Genomic DNA, 20,659 nt, shown 5'->3' with positions numbered 1-20,659 from the left:
CAACATTTTTCATAAAGGACCATCCATTAGCTTTTTTGACTAGAGCTGCTTGCTGGTTTTTCTCCCCTATACCCCTTTTGCCCTTTAACACCAGCCGCCACTGATAAATTGTATTTTAAAATGCATTTTGCATTGCTGCAGAGCGACTGCAAAATATTGTTTAGGGGTACAGATACCACAATATAGACTTATTATGCTTAACAGATACATGGTTCAATGAATCTTGGCACTTGATTATGGCGTCTTTGTCTCCATGGACTACTCTATCATTAGCCGAGACTCAGAGGATAGAACAAATAGACAAAGAGTGGTTATATAAAGAGATTCTATTTAAACCATGAAATTAAATTTTGTAGAGCATTTGATATGACACTTGAAACATTTTTGTAACCACTCCTCTGCTCTCATTGTTTTTTCCGGGGGCGTGTTGCAGTATCAGTGATTGGCCATGTCTGGTAGTTCACTTACTTCAAGGTTTTGACGGAGTGCTTTTGAACCGGTTTTGACACTTTGACACCTCTTGCGACTTTTGAACCGGTTTTGACACTTTGACACCTCTTGCGACTTTAGTAACTTTAGAAGTGCCTTTCGTGAATTACAATTGTCTTACTCTTCTGGGTATGTGGTTTGGATTAGCATTAGCATTAGCATTTCCCTCTAAAACCCATTCTTAAATTCACCAACCACTCCCCTGGTCCTTCCGGCATTTACAAAATCATACACGCCAGTGTGGTGGAGGTCTCGTGACATTAAAAATAGGAAAGGCGGGGCGTGGCCAGCAGCGATCCATGATGGCCGCGTAAATCGGAGCTCCGCAGCCTAACTTTCTCCAAACGTATATCCAGCATCCTTGTCCGGACATCCAATGGTGGTTCCGTGCATTGGAACGTCTACGGTGCCCATCCCGCCCTTCCTGGACCGCGCTGGATCCACGGGGACTGGCGCGGTAGGGCCAACCTGTCCATTTGAAGCCAGGGCCCAAAGTTCTACTGCATGCCGGGGAGCGGGGAAGCTGTGCACGGACGTCTCGTGGCGGCGGGAGGTCCAGAATGCATTTCCCCTGAGAAGAGCCTGGCATCCGTATTGGTCGGACCGGGTCCCCGCCGCGACCTGCGGTCGGGTAGGATCCGGTGAAGTAGCCCCATCGGACAGGAGGAGCCCAGAGCTGTGCCGTCTTCGCACTGCGGGCCTTCACTCGGTGTGCGGCGGAGTGGCGCAACCGAAGCCTGTGACGTGTCATCTCGCCCTCCCCTGTCCATAGCAGTGAATTTGGACGGGGGCTGTTAGGCTCAACGTCTGGGGGCCCACTGTAGGGCAATTGCGCCTGCCCTGTGTGACCGGAGGGGACCTGGGTGATAGCCAAGCTGCAAGATGGACCGCAGTAAAGGCTCTGGGGCCCGGGGGCTCAGAGTGGCACAAACCAACAAATTGGACCGCTACACGGTTCCCAAAGACACGCAACAGAACCGGCTGTCCGGAGGGGCCTCCCAGGGTGAATTGTGTGAAGAGGAGCAGGAACTGTCACTGAAAGACGTTATGGACGCCATCACCGGAGTTAAAACTTCCCTTGAACATAAAATGGACGCAATGGCGATCGACGTGAACCTGATCAGGGCGGATCTGTGGAAACTGAACGAAAAGGTCAAGCAGGTGGAGATCACTGCCGCTAGTCTTGTCGGAGATGTGGCACAGCTTCAAAGAGAAGTCTGTGACTTACAGGACTCCCGCAAACTGGCAGACCTAAAACTGGATGACTACAAAGGCCGCTTGCGGCGCAACAATCTCCGCATATTGGGCGTTCCAGAGAAATCGGAAGGGCAGTCCCCTGACTTATTTGTTGAAGACCTCTTCCTGAAACACCTACAGCCTAAGGGCCTCAGCAAGTTCTTAGTCATTGAACGGGCACATAGGGTCCCGGGCGGCCGTCCCAAGCCGTGCGCTCCCCCGTGGCCAATGTTGGCCAGAGTACTGAACTTTCAGGACAGAGATGTCATCCTCCAGAATGCCTAGGGTGGGGGCCCCCCTCCGCTATGAGAATGCAGACATAACCTTTTTCCGGACTTCACTCAGAGGGTATAGAAGCAGAGGAGGTCGTTCCTTTCAGTGAAACGGGTGCTTAGAGACAGAGGCCTGAAATATTCTATGTTATTTCCTGCACGTCTTCGGATCGAGGCGGATGGGAGAGCCTGGTTTTTTGAACACCCCAAGGCTGCGGCAGACTGGATCGAGCAACATGAAATGAGGAGCCCTGGCGATCGCACCGGAAGGGAGAGTGAGGACAATCGTCCAGCCTGAGGAGAGGGTCGTATTGCCGTTTGGGTCTGGACTGCGTAATTGGGGCCGGGGGCGGGGAGGGTCAGGGTGGGGAGTTTCTAGTATCTGGACATTTGGGGCTGTGGATCCTCTTAGACTCAATGCACTTGGTTCACTAAGGGTGTACATTTGTCTTGTTTGGGGTCAGGGTAGCGTAGCGCTTTCTTTTCCCACTTTTCTTCTACTTTTAGTTCTTTACAAGGGCGACAGGCACTCTGCAAGTTTTCAATGGGTAGTTCTGATTCAGACTACAGGGCAGCGGGGTGGAGGGTTGTTGGGTGGGGGTGTTTTGTTTGCGTTTGGTTATACTTATTGCATCAGCAGCTTCTAGTGTCATTCCCGTACAGGACGTCAAAACTCACGCTGAAATTCCAGTAGAGGGAGTTGTGATATCTCCCAACCAGCCATGGCTACACAGAGGAACGTAGGGATTAGGTTGTTAAATTGGAACGTCAATGGGTTAGGGGACAAAATCAAACACAGTGTGGTTCTTCAATACATCAAGCGTCAGGCCCCTGATATTGTATTGCTCCAAGAGACTCACCTTATTGGAAATGCATGTAAAGCCTTACATAGAGGGGGCTACATAATGTTAGCACATGTGGGATTCACCTCTAGCTCACGTGGGGTGGGTATTATGATGAAGAAATCCTTCCCTCTTGTTGCACAGGTAACCTGGACAGACGACCGGAGACGATATATCGGGACTCTCCATCACACTACTTTCGATCTATGTGCCACCGGGCCTCCAAGCCTCCACCTTTAGGGATTTAGGGACTATGGCCCACATGCATCAAAGCCAAAACCGGTCGCAAACGGGCAGATTCTCAGAATATGCTCCTTTGCGACCGGTATTTTTGCATTTGGGATGCATCATCCCAAATGCAAAAATCGCAATTTAATCTCTAAATAGCGATTACTTAAATTGCGATTGCATTTAAGGCATCTCAAATTGAGATTCCTCAAATGCAATGCATTAAAGTAAAAAAAATTGCGATTTCGCTAATAGGGGGAGCAAATTACCATGAAGTTGAACTTCATGGTAATTTGCAAAAACTTTGAAAAATGCACTAAAATGCATTTTTCAAAGTTCCATTTTACACACACACATGCCATGTGTGTGTGCAAGATGTACTCATATGCAGATTTCATGGGTGCAACATGGTGTCTTTTTGACACCCTGGCACCCTTGAAATTGCATGAGCAATTTGCGATTCTCTAATTGAGAATCACAAATTTTGTAAGCGATTTCTACATGCATATCCTTTTGCTATTCCTTATTAGAGAATCCTTATTTTTCGCTAATAAGGAATCGCAAATGGCATTGTTGATGCATGTGCCAGTATATTACTAGCTATGCCAGAAAGTTTGTTAATATTAGGAGGGGACTTCAACTCAGTGGTCTCGGGCGAGGCGGATCGGCATCCCCCCTCACCGCCCCCCCCCCGAGAAACGAACCCCACAACGGGTTGGCTTCCTGACTTCTTTGAGATCATGGGGCTGGTAGATGGCTAGAGGACCTATCAACCAACCACAGTGCAGTATACCTTTCACGGGAGTCTCTCACACATAGATTATTCCATGATCCCTGCATCCCAGATGGCCCATGTCCAGGAGATCAAGCATTTGGCTAGAGGCATTTCTGACCACTCGCCAGTCTGGCTTCATGTGGCACTTAATTACAAACAGGTGGGATGGGTGGCCCCCATCAACTCGTGGTATTTCAGAGATACCAAGATTCGCAAGGTACTCCTCACAGCAATATACAGTTATTTTATTGACAATGAAGGATCAGTGGACTCCCCACAGACGCTATGGGAGGCTTTCAAGATGGTGGTTCGGGGTCAGGCGCTTTCCCTGATCTCGGGCAAGAAAAAAGATCACCACAGAGAGAAGGTGGCTATAGAGGTGGAGATTAGCCAATTAGAAACTGCCCTGGGCTCAGAGGCCACACCCGACAAACTCCACTATTTAAAGCTCCGGCAGCAGGAGTATAGAGCTCTGGCGACTAACCAGTCAAGAGCTTTGGGGAAGGCGGCTATATGCGGTAGGGGACAAAGCCGGGAAACTACTGGCGTGGTTGGACAGGAAAGAGTGGGCAAGCCGACTAGTACCGGAACTTCAGGGGAAGGGAGGTAGCCCCCTTACAGATCCTCAAAGTGTTGCCGACAGGTTTGCTGCCCACTTTTGCGCTGTCTACTCTTCATCAGTTTCCTACTCCGTAGAGGACTCCCGTCAGATGCTGGCTGACATTGCGCTGCCCAAACTCTTAGTAGACGACCGTGAATTTTTGGACAGTAATATTTCTAATGAGGAGATAGCGAAGGCAATCCGGTCCATCAACTCGGGGAAGGCCTCTGGCCCCAATGGACTTCCGATCGAGCTCTACAAGCTTAAACTGGACAGGCTGGCCCCATATCGGAGGACGATGTTCGAGGAATCAAGGGAAAAGGGACTCCTGCCGATAGACCAGAGGACGGCCACCATAATCACTATTCATAAGGAGGGGAAACCCAAAAATGATTGTGGGTCATATAGGTCGATCTCCCTCCTGAACGCAGAGCCCAAGATTTTGGCTAAGCTTTTGACCAACTGTATGGTCACAGTGATTGAGGTCCTAGTCCACCCAGATCAATCGGGTTTCATTCCACATCGTAACACAGCTCTTAACTTGCGTAGGGTACACGGAGTATTGGGCAGGGCGGCCTCCATCTTGGAACCAGCCGTGATAGTTTCCCTGGATGCCACTATGGCCTTAGACACCATTGAATGGCCGTATCTTAGGGCAGTCCTGGAAAAGTTGGGGTTTGACCCGAATTATATTAAATGGGTGCAGCTCCTGTACGCCAAACCGCTTGCACAAGTTGTGGTTAACAACAAAAAATCAGCCACCTTTGAGCTGGATCGCGGAACCCGGCAAGGTTGTCAGTTATCCCCTCTCCTATTTGCCCTTGCGTTGGAACCTTTGGCGGCCTGGATACGCAAGGACCCGATGATTCGGGGCATGCATTGGTCCCCGGAGTGGAAGGACCGCATCTCGCTCTACACGGATGATATCCTTCTGTATTTGACCTCTCCAAGGCGGTCCCTGATTGTTGTCCTCGATATCCTTGCCATTTTTGGAAGGTTCTCCAGATACTCTATTAACTGGAGTAAATCTATGTGGTATGTTCTGGCAGGAGAGCCACCAATTCCGCCAAAAGGATGCCCAATACAAATACGTATAGAGGGCTTGAAGTATCTGGGGATATTTCTCTCCCTGGATCCTTCACTTCGTTACTCCCGAAACCTTCTCCAGGCTGCGTAAGGATATAAACAGCTGGAAGTCACTACCTCTATCCCTGCTGGGAAAAGAAGCCCTTTTTAAGATGATGTCTGTGCCTCGGTTTTTATATGCCCTGCAGAATTCCCTAGACCCGTCCCACCATCCTACTTCAGGGAGATAGAAGGCCTTCAGCGGGACTTGTTGTGAAATGGGAAGCCACGTATCGCCCTTAGTAAACTCACCCTGAATTGGTATGACGGAGGCATGAGCCTCCCTGATATCAAAAAGTATTATTGGGCGGCCCACCTGGCTGCCATCAACCATGCCACCTACACCCGTCCAGGGTATAATATGGATAGATGGCTTCTCTCTGGTGGGAACTATAACAGAGACCTTTATTCTAAACCACAACGCTTTAAACTCACAGGCCCCACTAAACACTCAGTCCATGTCTGGCATACTGACAAGAAAAGTTTGGATGGACTCGTAGACTCACCCTTGCGACCCCGTTGTGGGACTCAGAACAGTTGGGTAGTTTGTGGAAAAGCAAAGGGTTTGACAAATGGGACCTCATAGGCCTCTCGCGCATAGGCGATCTGTGGGACAAATCAGAAAATAAATCGTTCATCACCCTGCAACAGCAATTCGAGTTAGCTGACTCAGAATTCTTCCGTTACTCACAGGTTAGACACGCTCTACGTCCCCATCTGCAACATGGCACCATCCTTCCTGAATCTTTCACATTGGAGGAAAGAGTCTTAGACGGCCACATCCCAGATAACACTATCTCACTGATATACAAAAAACTGATAAATAATATGCCAGATCCTCTCTAAGTGCTTCGCGAGAAATGGTCCAGAGATGGAATTGAGATGGATGACGAGGAATGGCAAGAGGCCTAGAGTCGTGGCGATACCAGCGCACCTCCGACTAGTCCAACTAAAAATACTCCACTGGAGTTATGTGACAGGACCCCAGATGGTACGGATGGGGAGACTGGACGGAGAGGATTGCAGACGGGGATGTGGCCGGGTAAGTACATTTATCCACATAATTTGGGAATGTGTCTATATTCAACCCTACTGGCGTAAAGTGCAAGATATCATTAATGCAGTACTGTCCATGCATCTTGGCCTCGAAGCGCGTAGATGTCTGTTGAAAATTTGGGAGCCGACAGATCTGAATGACTGGTTAACACAATGGGTCACGTTGGGGCTTATGCTCGCTAAGAGGAATATTGCGCAGAGGTGGGGGGTGTCTCAACCTCCTGTGGAGGATGATTGGGAGAAGGATCTGGACTTGTCAATTTACAGGGAAAATACAGTATACGTGGCCCGGGGTTGCCCTAAGAAGTGGACCTGAGTGTTGGGCAGATGGAATTCCTATCGTGGGAACATCTGTCAACCACCCCTCACTACCGATAGTGAAGACCCCCCCTTCGCACTAGATCTTCCAAGGAACATTTTGTATTGCCTGAATGTACCTACTGTACCCGCGTTGCCTGACTTACTGCGTTCTGTGTAATGTACTTGGTGAGCTGATGTGTGATGTGTGTCAATAAAAAGTTTTACAAAAAAAAAAAAACAGGAAAGGCAGAGATGGAGGTCTTTGGCCATGGGTTTGTCAGTTGCATTTTGTAGTCCATCATGTATGCGGTATTTGTGTTTTTTAAGTTTTTTTGCTTTAAACAAAATACTTAGAAGTATTATGTCTATTGCGATTTTAATGGGGTTCACCGCCAAAAAAGCAACCAAAAAGTCTCAGGATGAGTACACTCTATAAAAAATACTGTAAATGCATGAAAAAAACAAAGCTCTTATTATTGTTTTTTCCTACATTAACTTTTGTTACTAATGTTGCAATTTGTATATCCATGGTTCAAATTGAGAACTTTTTTTCCCTTAAACAATTAAAGACAGTTTAAAAATAAATTTAAATAAATACCATATTAAAGTCTGGGCGATGTTGGTCTTTACAAAAGGAATGGCTCCCTGCTTCTTTAAGACTTGGACAGTGACGTTATCTTCTTGGTCAAGGACACCTTGATTTAAAAGGCCACAACAGCTGTCATAACCCTACGGAAAGAAATCCATCAAAAATTAAATGCTAGAACGTCTCCTTATTGCTTCACGGTTTCTTTAGATTCCAACGATTTATACATTAGAAAAAAATGCATAAGTTAGAGCTTTAACACACACAAAGCATGTTGAAGAGTGTAACAAGGGACCTATAACAGAGAAATGAGAAGACACACACATTTTCTTGTTTCTCACCTCACCTCCAATTTCTTCATATTCCTCTACATTTCAAACAGGTGTCAATGTATTACCACGTTATTAAAGTAGAAACAAAAATGATATTTAGCAGTTGCTGATGAACTGACGTTTCTCCATTGTATGAAAGAAGTTGATGATATTCACCTTTGGAAGCTTCACATAGCCGGTCCCAAGTAGGGCACAGTTATAAATAGGACTGTCTTTTACTACCCACAAAGGGGTGAGCATGTATTTTTCCTTGCTTTAACAGCCTTGCAATGCCAATGGTCCCATGTACAGCACGTGGTCAATAGCTGGCACCTGTGGCATCATCCTCTATATCACTCCCATGAATGCCTCGTTTGATTTATTTGCCCACGTCTCAGCTAAACTAGCAGTAAGTATAATGCCAACCATTTGACCACAGATCAAATGTAGAAATAATACACCAGTTTTTCATACACCAACCACATTGCACCTGCCCATAACCAACAGACTCAATTTGGGGATCCTCCCAGCTTAGTCTCTGCCTGTGGAAGACCCTTGCGTCAAATTCTCATGCCAAGTCCTGAAAACCCACACCATCCTTCCCTGCTTCTGCAGCTCCAGGGAAGACTGAGGGAGCCAAACTCCGCCCTCAGTTGACCTCCACCGCCACTGTGCTGAATTCTCTTCAATGTAAGATGTACAGTTCACCTAGCAAAATACATGTAAATCTTCCATACCTCATTTTTATATGCTACTACACACAGAAATATACTTCATGGCTCCACCCATCTCCGTTTCTTTTAGCACAGGCTATAACATTTTGTAGATCAGCAAAAGTTAGAACTCAATAGAGAGGTTTGAGAGGGAGGGCGTAGCCTGAACGCCATGCAAGAGGGATGTATCGTCTTCCAGCTCCATCCCAATGGTCCTGCTTCAGCAATTCCGGATGATCAAATGCTGAATTTTTTTAAACGGTCTATAGTGCTGTGCCTTGTTCCATATTTACAGGGCGGCACTAAGCCACTTTGCAATGCTTAATTCTGCCTTGTAAATATGATCCTCCTTGATGCAGTTTTCTGCAGCAAAGGAGTGTGTAATGGGTGTCTTCTGTGGGCGTTCTCACGCTACACGTATTGCTTTTTGACACTGCCCCAGATTTACAAGGATCTGAAAATATGAGGCAGTGCCAAAAATGTACGCCTTCCCAGGGGAGGCATAACAGTGGCGCAACGAGGATAAATACTTCGATTTCTCCTTTTTTTTGCTCTTTCTATGTGTGCTGCATTCTGGTGTATGCTGTTCCTACGGCCCTCCCCTGAAGCAGAAGACTTTTCTCCTTTAGTTACATCTTTCAATCATCATCTACCTGACTTGTACAGTCTTTTCTTGGTTGTAATATTTTTTTTTTCTTTCTATTACCTTTTTCAACCAGTTTGCATGTGTATTTTTACCTCTAGTGTTATTCCACTTGTTTCTTCTTTTCAACATGTTATTGTAAGCATAGATTTGTGTTTCTCTGATATTATAATACATTCAGGGAAATATCTTGGAGAGTTAAGAGTTTAGGTATCCCATTTAAGAGTCAAAGGGTATTATCATATTTGGCCAGATTTCCAGCTAATATAGCTCTGTCACGAGAGACAGATTTACAGGAATTAGAGTTTAAATAATGTTGGGTTGGTCAGGTTTTAGCGTCACCAGCCTTACAAAAAAATATAAATAGTATGATAATTCTTATAAACAAACACCTCAATGCGGTGTCACAAACCCATGATAATGAAGGCAGGTGGTTTGTAGTAGACCTGCTGATTAATCGGATCCCTTTTATGATTTTTAATGTATATGGGCCTACAACAGCCAATAACCCATTCTGGGATAACATTAATAAGCAAATGTTAACTTTCAATTGTGATTGTTGGTCATTGCAACCAATTAATGGATCTTAATTTAGATTAAAACTCTACTGTCAACTATATACCTAACAAAATGCATACATTATTTAGCTCTGCAATTTCCAAAAATCTCTGGTTGACTCATGGCGTTTATGCAACTCCACTCTGAGAGAGTACACATTCATTTCCCAACTCATCATACACAATACAGAATTGATCACCTCTTCTGGGGGCCGCACTGAATGAATTAAGAGGCGTGCGCAGGCGGGGCCCCATCCAGGGCCGTTTTCTTATCTGGGAACCCCATACCCCAGGCCCTCAACCATTTGTTAAGGGGAGGGGTAATGTGCCACCAAACAGTATTCGACCTGGGGACCACATCCCCTGGGGCCCGATTTAGATAATTAGGAGATGGGGGTGTACAGTCCCCTTTCCTGAGCCACATTAAGCCCCGGGGAGCCCAAATCATTTAATCAGGGGAGCGGGCACAGGGCCCTCCTCTCTGAGCCTTTAATGCACCCAGGGCTGGCTCACATACTGTTTACTGGGGAGCCCAACCTCGGTACACAGTAGTTTACATGCCTGCACCGACGCAGGCTGGGAAACTTGTGCTTGAATCAGCTGGGCAGGAGCCTTTTTAAAACTCCCTTGAAATGGGAGGAACCCAGATGGGAGCATACTTTATATCTGCTTCCCTTCCCACACTGATGCAGGCAGGGAAACAGATCAAGATATCGCACCTGCCCAGAGGGAGCAGCATAAGTAGATGCTCCCTGCGCGTGGGAGCAATGCCGGTTCCTGCAGAATGGGGATGGAGACCCCAGGGCTTAATGGCCTTTCGGAGAGGGGAAGCCATGCAGCTCCCCTCCTCTTTATAATACATAAGGCCCTGGGGGATGGGATCCCCAGCGCCTAATGAGGCTCAGGGAGGAAGAGCCATGCAGTCCCCTCTCTCTTTAAAAAACAAATGGCTCTTGGTAGTGGGGTTCCTAGGGCTTAATGAGGCTCGGGAAGGGTTCATGAGGGCCTCCTCTACTTTAAAATACATAAGGCCCTGGGTGATGGGGTTCCCAGGGCATAATGAGGCTCAGGCAGGGTGTGACCCCCCTCCCCTTTTCTATTGGTTTGGCTCTGGGATATGGGATTCCAAAAGCCGAAGTAGGCTTGGGGATGGGGGCTGTGTGGCTCCCCTCACATTTATGTATTGTAATTGGCCTGGATGGCATGTGGTCCCAGGGCCTATTAAGGTGCAGGGAGAGGGGATACATGCCCACCTCACCTGTTTAATTGTATTTGGCCTGGGGATGGGATCCCTGGGGCCAATTAATGATCAGGGAGGGGGCTGTATGCCCCCTTCCCTTAATATATATGTATTGGCCCCAGGGGATGGGGTCCCTAGGTGCTGAAGGCCAATCCCACACTGCAATTGGCAAAACTGTGCGTAGTGTGGAGTTGCAGCCAGCTGCAGGTTTGGCCATAGGGCCTGTCAGAAAAGGCCAATCCCTAAGATTAACCCGCAACTGCGCCAGGCCAAAGACTGTGCACAGCTTGGGGTTTGCTGTCTGTGGGCAGCTGGTAGCAGAGTCTGGCTGCAACACAGACCCTGTGCTAACACCACGCATGAGCAAAGGCTGCGTGTGGCATGGAGTTGGTTGCTTTTGGAAGTCGGACGCAGGGTTTGGCACCACGCGCGACTAATGGGCATGCTCTGGTGGCGTGGCTGCCTGTGGGGGCCGCAGACCAAGCCCTGTACCCAACCCCCTGCTTGTGTATGGCCGAAAGCCTGGGGTTCACTGCCAGTGGGTCCCCCCAGAAGGTCTCAATGTACTAAGTGGGGGGGGGTTTGTGGTTCAGTCGAAGAGCCAGGTCTTGAGGTCCTTCCTGAATTGCAGCAGCGATGGTGATTGCCTGGAGTGCAGAGGCAGGAAATTCTAGGTCTTCGCAGCGATGTAGGAGAAAGATCTTCCTCCATCCTTGGTCTTGTGGATCCGTGGGATGGTGGCCATGGCCAGTTGGGCAGAGAGGAGATGTCTTTTGGGAGGTGGTGGGTGAGGTATGCAGGTTCGGCATTGTGGAGGGCTTTGCAGGCATGCGTGAGGAACCTGAAGGTGATTCTTTTGTTGACAGGTAGAGTGTGTTGCCGTAGTCTAGTCTGCTGCTGACGTGTGCATGGGTGGCTGTTTTACTGGACTCATTTGGGATCCACTTGAAGATCTTATGAAGGAGGCCGAGCGTGTGGATGCAGGAGGATGAAACTGTGTCAATTTGGTGGTTCATTGAGAGCGGGGAGTGCAGGATGATGCTGAGGTTTTGTGTGGTGTCCGTAGGTTTGGAGGTTTCCGAGCACTGCAGGCCACCAAGAGTTGTCCCAGGTGGAGGGGGAGGTGACCAGGATGAGGACTTCGGTCTTGTCTGAATTAAGCTTGAGGCAGCTGTCCTTCATCCAGGTGGCGACTGCCTTCATTCTAAAGTGGAAGTTGCTCTTGGTGGCTGAGGGTTCGTCTGTGAAGGAGAGAATCAGCTGGCTGTTGTCAGCGTAGGATATAATGTTAAGTCTGTGGCTTCTGATGATTGCTGAAAGCGAGACCATGTAGATGTTGAAAAGGGTGGGGATCAGAGAGGATCCTTGAGGCATTCCACAGCTTATCTTAGTGGGCTCTGAGTTGAACGGCGGAATTCTGACTCTCTGCGTTCAGCCAGTGATGACTTTATGTGTGGTAATAAAATATTACATTGGGTTAAAAATAAATCCTATAACTTCACTGAAAACAACAAAGGTTAAAGTAATGTTATATTTATGTGTGTCAAAGATGTTTTTGTTTTTAAAAAACCACTAGAAATGTACCAAAAAAAATAACCTAAAGTAATATTATAGTTAGGTGAATGTTAGTGACAACGTTGTATTGAACTAAAAAAGAAAACACAGAAATGCCCTATTATAGTTAACAGAGCTAACTATAACTTGCGCCCGCCATGCACTGCTTATGACCTCACATATTACATCACTTATTACATGTTCTATGACTTCATTTATGAAATCTCTGATGGCGTCTCAAATGACATCACTGATGGCATCATCCAAGGAGTGCCCTCGTTTTTTACATAATGGCGGGTAGCTACCAGATTACTTCTATACCTAATTTTGTACAGCCTGTGTCCAGCTAATTGGTGTAAGCATCACAAAACTCCAATACACCATTGGTGTGTAGAGGTACTGAACACGTTATAAATCTTTTTATGGAAGTGTCTGTGCGCTGGTGACAATTGACGACTTGTGTTCAGCCTATTCCACATAAGTTTTTTGGTTCTGCAGAAAATATTTCCAACAGGGCAAAGATTCTATATAGTAGATACTAAGTATTGTTAGTAGACCTTGAGTTATTAGATAGAATTGTCTCAGCAGGACAATTTCTACATAACGTACTAACATATGTACATGTGCTTGTTTGGCTTCAGAAGATGGGCTATTTGTAAAGTTTTCACCACAGTATGAGCGATGCACGTATTATTATTTTTTGCACCTTCAGACCTTTGTTATTTTAAGCAAATATTGTTTTCTTTTCACTTATAAGTGGTGCATAGAGCATACACTGTTCTTAGTAGATACTTTTTAATACTCTGTGGACTATTTCTAAGGAGAGTTTTCACTGTCTACAAACTGTTGTATAGAGTAACTCTCTCCATAGAGTAATCAATATAGGTTCGGGGATTGGGAGGTTTTATACAGATAAAAGCTATCCGTATTAGGACATTCATCGTGTAACAGACGTTGTGAGGGACTTGGCTTTCTCTAAACAGTTGCATACATATTGAATACTGTATGCAACAATGGTTTCCCATATATCTGTGGTTGATAGTTTTTGTGAACTCGGCTACCTGTGAAGGGTATGGTATTGGGTCAATGTTGCACATAACACATGCTTGCTAGACCTAAGGGAGTTGTGTTTGTGATTGCATTAATGATGCTTTGTATTATTCAGCTATTTTCTACTTACATTCAGGCCCTAATGCCATACTAGTTTATAGTGCAATGTGTACAAAAGAAGCTTGGATGATGTCTTCAGTGAAAGTTAAAGTGACGTTATAGTGAGGTGAACATTTCTGTGACAACGCAACATTTTAAACTAAAAGAAAAAAACTGAAATTCACCAGATAGAGTTATCTCTAGTAACCATAACTTGTGCCCTAATGTTACTAATACCTGTGCCCCCGCCATCTACATTCTTTTCACTAATGATGCTATTTCAAATGCTGCAGTAATGTTATCTATGCAATATTCTCATAGAACATATAATGAGTGATGGAATATGTGGGATAATTAGCTGTGCATGGCGAGGGTGCAAGTAATAGTTAACTTGGGGCATTGGTCCCCATTCCCTAGGGCCAATTTCAACAAGTTAATGCTACCTTAAAGCTGGAGTCCCCATTCCATGGAGCCAATTTGAAATTAAAGGGGAAGGGCATGTGCCCCTTAGCCTTAATAGGCTTTTTTTACATTTTATTTAAGCAGCTATCACATTGAAACCCTGTGGGATTGCAGCTTCTTAAAAACCATTGTCACAATTTTGATCCTGCAAGCGCTACGAAGGGCAGGGCTCTTATTTATTTTTTAACTCTGGAAAGAGGACTAAATTCTCAAGTCCTGCAATAGCTGGCTGTAACTTCGCCATGTTGCAGGCAGGCAATCAGAGTGCTCACTCTCACTGAAACATGTCTCTCGTGGCAGCAAATTGGCCCAAGGGAAAAAGCACCTTGGGCCGATCACAATTTATTTTTTAAAACTGGGTTTGAGAATTTCTTGCATGAGTCCTTGAATGAATCGTCGAGATATTAACATATATTTGTACTGTAATATTTTTTAAAAACTACTGAACACCAAACCACAATAAGTATTTGGAATGCAATAGGTCTCGCATTTGCGAGAGTTTAAGCTATTAGCATTGTAAATGACAATGTCTTTTATTTATGTTTTAAAAACCAAAACAAAGGCATTGTCATTTACAATGCCAATAGCTTAAACCCAGCAAATTCGAGACCTATTGCATTGCAAATGCTTGTTCTCGCTCCCTTTCACACATCACAGTGCACCCCAGTAACTTTGGTTGATGAGCGACGTTGCATCAAACGCTACACACACGTCTGACATTACCACAGCCTGTAGGTACAGTTATGACAGCATTTAACTGGGTACCAGTGCAACTCTTATCCGTGTTACCTTTCACAGCTAATACCGTGAAAATACCTTGTTTTTATGTTACACTTAAGGTAAGAATTATGTCTGTATATGTTTTCCACGAAGTTACGCATATCTCGTATTATGGCTATTAGTGACAGTCCTGAATGCCACAAGTACGCCAGTGACTAGCACGGACCACAGTGATGCTTTCATTTTCCTCTTCAAGGGGGGGAGGGGTCAGTGCGGCCTCGTTGTCCTCCTCCTCTTCTTCTTTGATATTGTTTGGGCAGCGAGGCATGTCAAACAGCATCTGGAAGGTGAAACAAGGTGATAGCGGTCTGCCTAAGACAGATGACAGCACCCTACCTTGCATTTGTGTGCGCAACAACACTATTGTGTCATCGGCGCTAATCTTTTCAGCTTATCTTGGCCGGCACAATGCAGCCCTGTCTCGCGAGAAGAGCCCCCAGGCGCTCAAGTAACCCGATATTGAGTAGTAAGCAAAGGTCGGAAAGAGTCTTTGAACGGCGCTCCCTACGCAGCAGTTACCACATCAATCAATGGCAGTCATTTGTAATTTGCACGCGGCTCCGTGTGTGCGCGCTACTTTATTTACTTCCGTGGTACTTCAAGGAATGAATGAATGACACACTAAGTGGGAAAAGTACTTATGGTAAAAAATAAAAGCAGACAATAGATGCGGTAGTGTGGCTCTAATGTGTGTGATTCACATTGGCTTTTGAAGGGGTACACAGGAAGACCATATTTGTCCAAACAAAACAACAGAGCGACAGGAACAGGGGTGGGAGCACACCGCTTCTCCTCCCAGCAAGGTTGCCTCTGGCATTATGGTAAATGCAGTCTCATGTTGCTTACTTTGCTAAAATATTTAAGAGTGTTTCGCCAGAGTTGGCGCAGATGGTGCTGATCTCTAGACACGTGTTTCTGGTTCTTTAACCGTCATCAGTAGAGATTACAGGCTTCAAATTTGGGGTTCGCTGAGTAGGCTGCCAAACATCACATCAGGTCAGGGACCTCTCACTGGCGCGCGGGTGCTTCTTCCATGAGCTTGTCAGCTCAATGACTCACGGAAGTGCTTTGAAACAGGAACAGGGGTGGGAGCACACCGCTTCTCCTCCCAGCAAGGTTGCCCCTGGCATTATGGTAAATGCAGTTTCATGTTGCTTACTTTGCAAAAATATTTACGAGTGTTTCGCCAGAGTTGGCGCAGATGGTGCTGATCTCTAGACACGCGTTTCTGGTTCTTTAACCGTCATCAGTAGAGATCACAGGCTTCAAATTTGGAGTTCGCTGAGCAGGCTGCCAAACATCACATCAGGTCAGGTACCTCTCACTGGTGCGCGGGTGCTTCTTCCACGAGCTCAGAGCAACGCTTTTCTCTCTTTTATGAAATGTTGTCATTTGACGAATTGCATGCAAATTTGAGACGCTTTCAAACTCACTCATACATTTTAGTCAGAGAACCCCGGCTGTAAGTTGCGTAAGTGTCTGAGTCACGAGTCGTCCGTCCAAAAATGCTGACTCAGCTTTTAATCACCGCAGGAAAAAAACACCAATTTTAACATATTCAAGACGTCTTAAGGCATGTTTATAATATCATTTTCGGCTCGACCTACCTATATACTTCTAAACAGCTGTTCGACAGCAATGTGTAGTTTATGTACATGACCTTGCTAGCCTAACCCCAACAAAAATGCGCAAACATGCTTGGTGCGCCTGCAACGTAAACCCCTCCCCTTCATTTAAAAATAACAAGCGTGGCTGCAAAAGTGAAACGGCTAGCGTGGCAAATTCATTAAATAAATACAAATTAATTAAATAAACAAGCATGGTCCCTAAAGTGAAAGAAGACCGCGCTGCAAATGACAAAAAAAAAAAAAAGAGTGTTTACTGACTCATGGAGACCGTGTAGCGCCACAAGTAAAACATCCAGTCCTGATGGGCGGTCCTGAAAGGAGACAGGGCGGTAACAAGGAGGGACTAAGAAGCCTCATTATCAATCAGAAGCCAGCGTTTATCATGGATGATGACGCCAGCCAATGAAAAATATGGGCGGGTCTTCCACACCATATCTAAAAAAATACCCTAATACAGCATGCCTCGCAAAGCGAGCAGCGCATGCACTGCAATGCTAGGCGGGACGGAAAAAGCACGCTTTTGGGTCCAAGGTCTAGCTTCCTACTAAATGTTGTGTAATTAATTTCAGCAGTTTCTAATTATAACTTTGACAGAGGAATAGGCCGAGGCACGTGTTTGTGAATTGCATATTATTGTATGCTTCGTAGTACTTCAAAATGTACTAAACAATGCAGTTTGTGATAAAGCCCCATAGTGTTTTCATTATGCCAGACTTCCATTCACATCCCTCACAACACAGACATATTTCTGCTCTGCGCTGGGGTGGTGATGCATGTGAGAGTTCAGCAACCCTGTTACAAGATCACAACCTGCTTGAAGAGTGGATGGAGTGTAGGAGCGCTCCTCGCCCGATTGCCTGAATGGACGCTGTGGCCTTGTTCATGCTGTTCTCTGTCCTACATGTAGAGATTGTATACATGCTGTGTTTTTTGCAGAGAATCAAGATGCAAGATAAACAATTGGTGCCCATGGGGGTAATAAATCAAGGATCATGCAATATCATTATATTGAATCGAAATATTGCAGGTTTAGGGATGAAAGGCCTCACTTGGCGAGAGGTGGCATGCTTCACCAAAAGCCCCAACTTCATATTACTAGAAGTGCTCCATCAATGTGGGCTACTGCCCTGGGTTGACAGGGGAGCTCTTTGCAATGCAAAAAATAACCATTGTGTGGTTGTGGGGCCCAGATCATCTGGTGTGGGGGGTAACCTTACTGTAGTCTGGCTCAAGGAGAGCCGTCTTGGGCCGGACAGATAGCACTACGAGGGTGTTACCAGATTGGTTCCCTGCCCTCTGTCTGCAAGAGCAGAGGCACCAGGGTCCATAAAGATGAAAAGTAGGTTCTAAGGATGAACTACTAGGGTTTGTATTGAGCATTTGCAAACATGCTTAAAGTACTGCTAATATGCTGAGAGCCAGCATTATTTTTAAAAGCAAAATGAATAGGCTGGTTTACACAGGTGGTGCTGAACAATCTACACTGATATTACAGATTGCACAATTTGTGTGGTACTGGTGCAATTTTATCCTACTTTTTGCATATGTTGACTGGTGCAACATGCCATTTATGCATTATTTATTATTTCAATCAAATGAATTAGTTTACTTTCAGGAGATGCAAATGATAAGAAAGCTGGTTGTTTAACACAAGAATGATAAGAAATGAGCTTTTTATGTAGAGGTTAAACATAATGGCTAAATAGCTGGTGGTAAGCAAATAACCTCCATAGTGACCTTCATTAGGCCAATCCCGGGGATACCTTCATTCCCTACCTAATTCCCAGGTCATAAGGGACACATACAAGCACTAGACCATACTCATTTCCTGAGAAAGTACATATCAGGTAGGCAGGCTCCCATGTTTGTGGGACTACAAAATGAGCAGGATTATTGTGCTTGTTCCATGAGTATCTGTATAAAAACACTAACATCACTTGCATTAGGTCAAAACATTATAGGTCTCAGATATATAGTATTTAGCTGTGTATAGGGAGACATCTTTTTCAATAAATAACAGTTTGAGTGGGGTTTGGGTCAGCCCTGCTCATGACGAGATAGGGTTTTGTTTAGCTCAGTTGTCTGCTCCTGATTCAATAGCTTTACTCCTTATTCTTGTGTTTGTCTCACAGAGGAGGTTGAACTAAGTGTTCTAATTGGATGATTCGTGTCCTTTCACTGATTACTTGAGGGGACACTTTTGTGTTGGCTTAAGCACTCCATTGGAGGGAATTTGTATATTTGCTCGGACCCTCTCCTCCCCACCCCCCTGCCCCATCACCACTCCCTGATACTTTCCACCTCCTGACCAGTTTCCCATTCCCTTCCTGGTGTGTGTTTTTATTTTGATTTATTGCTTAGGATTGCCTGCCAGCTGCAAAACGCTGCCCGGCAACTCGCTTTCCTTTTCCACTCTTTGCATGACTTTTATAACCTGTTTTTAATTAATTTTATTCACCCGTCTAACATGGTTAAATAGGTCAATTAAAACTGCCCACCCAAGGCGGGGTCCAAGCACAGACATGAGTCATGACGCACACACGCAAACATGTCATTAGGAACACGTGCGTCACAACACATGTGCACATCCGTCATCTTTGAATTAACTTTCTTAAACAGGAAACCCATTCCAAGACTGTGAGCGCAGGTGAGACCAATTGGTACTGCCAATGTTTTTTCTATATTCAAGTTTTAGGATGTGGAGTGTGGATTAGAAAAAGAAGTGTTCCCACCTTTCCTAGCCATCAAGTGGCCCCATATTATGTGTGATTCAACCATCCACGTTTTTGTTTCTTGTCAACAGCGGATTGAAATCGAGAGCTAGTAAGTAGTTGCTCTTTTATCTTCATTAGCATGGGCTCTCTGAATCCAGTGGCCAAAGTATTATTGACCTAAATGCCGGGGCACGTCTGACTAGAATGGGGAATAACTTGGCAGCTGAGTATTCGGAGCTGCTTTGGGCTCATGAAGACCCTGGGTAGAGCGAGGCTCTCTGATGCTCTCGGACTCCTAGAAAGTGTTGCTCCTTTTTTCAATATTCTATTTTTTTCGTAATATTTGACTATCACTCTAGCTCCTCCCACTTTTTTGACTATATATAGGCATTTGACCGTGTGCAGTGTCCTGCTGCCCTTTAGCTAGGTCCACGCTATAGATCTAACACTTACACACACACACATGTTGTATCCGTGCTGCAGCTGCCGTGACCTTGGCACATATCCCAGGAGTAAAGGGAGGGCTGTTCTGCATCGGTGTCACTGTGTTAAGAAGAAAGGAAGGGACAGGACAGAGTGCAAGGGTCTGGGACAGCTGCAGCTATGTTTAGGTAAAATGGAAATGTGTGCAGGAATTACAGAAATAGAAAGGCTCTGCTAGTCACTGCAGCGAAGGGTGGGGGTGGAGAATGCCAGACTAGCTTTCCCTGCTGTTGATGAATGCTCTGGGACATGTATCCAGCCTCCCCCATCCGATGGTGCGCGGAGCCGCTGCAGAAGGTTTCTCAAGTTGCAGGGAGTTTGTTACAGGGAAGTTTTAAAACCGAACAAAGTGAGCAGGTACTCAGGCCTCACTCTTTTAGGGCCCCCTCCTGACTACAAGCTTCACACATGGCTCTGACCCTGCTGCCATGGACTGCAGCCAGGTCTGGCAGATAACGCTAAATGTTGTCTGGGGATATATATCTCTTCAAATGTTTTTTTTTTTTTTAAATAGGACGGAAAGCTGATATAAGAATACCTTGCTTAACCTTTGCAGAGAAGGTCGATGCTATTTTTTGGGAATCCGAGACAACGCTCACAAAAAATGATAATACTTTAACAGAGTATCATGAAATTAGGTAACAGTAGAAATGATTATTCTTGACACATAGAAATTGCGAAAACTGTGATACGAAGCTCTAAAACAAGCACTGGTAACGCAAACAAGTAAGACTTGTGTTTGGTGTGTGTATTCTTTGTTGTAATGACCAGGTGACATATGTTTGGATGCACACCTAAAATACACTTATAGTCACACATTGCCACACAGAAAATACCCATATGTGCACACACAAACACAGTCAGACAAAACAAATATGGGCACATGAAGCCACAGATGGATGTTGAAAGGATGCA

At 45.5% G+C, this 20,659-nt stretch overlaps 1 protein-coding gene across 1 annotated transcript in view; it reads right to left on the bottom strand.

Annotated features, from left to right (window-relative positions):
- LOC146835053 (vitamin D3 hydroxylase-associated protein-like) overlaps nucleotides 1-20,659 on the bottom strand; it is a 411,367-nt gene that overhangs the window by 269,707 nt on the left and 121,001 nt on the right. The window contains exon 4 of the mRNA XM_085602722.1: nucleotides 7,523-7,653. Coding sequence (XP_085458848.1) covers nucleotides 7,523-7,653 — 131 coding nt within the window. The remainder of the gene's footprint in view (nucleotides 1-7,522; nucleotides 7,654-20,659) is intronic.

The sequence above is a fragment of the Triturus cristatus genome, chromosome 4_2 (assembly GCF_964204655.1).
Source record: "Triturus cristatus chromosome 4_2, aTriCri1.1, whole genome shotgun sequence".
In the NCBI taxonomy this organism is placed as follows: Eukaryota; Metazoa; Chordata; class Amphibia; order Caudata; family Salamandridae; genus Triturus; species Triturus cristatus.
The sequence above is the reverse complement of the archived record's forward strand: the minus strand, read 5'-3'. Positions and strand labels throughout refer to the sequence as shown.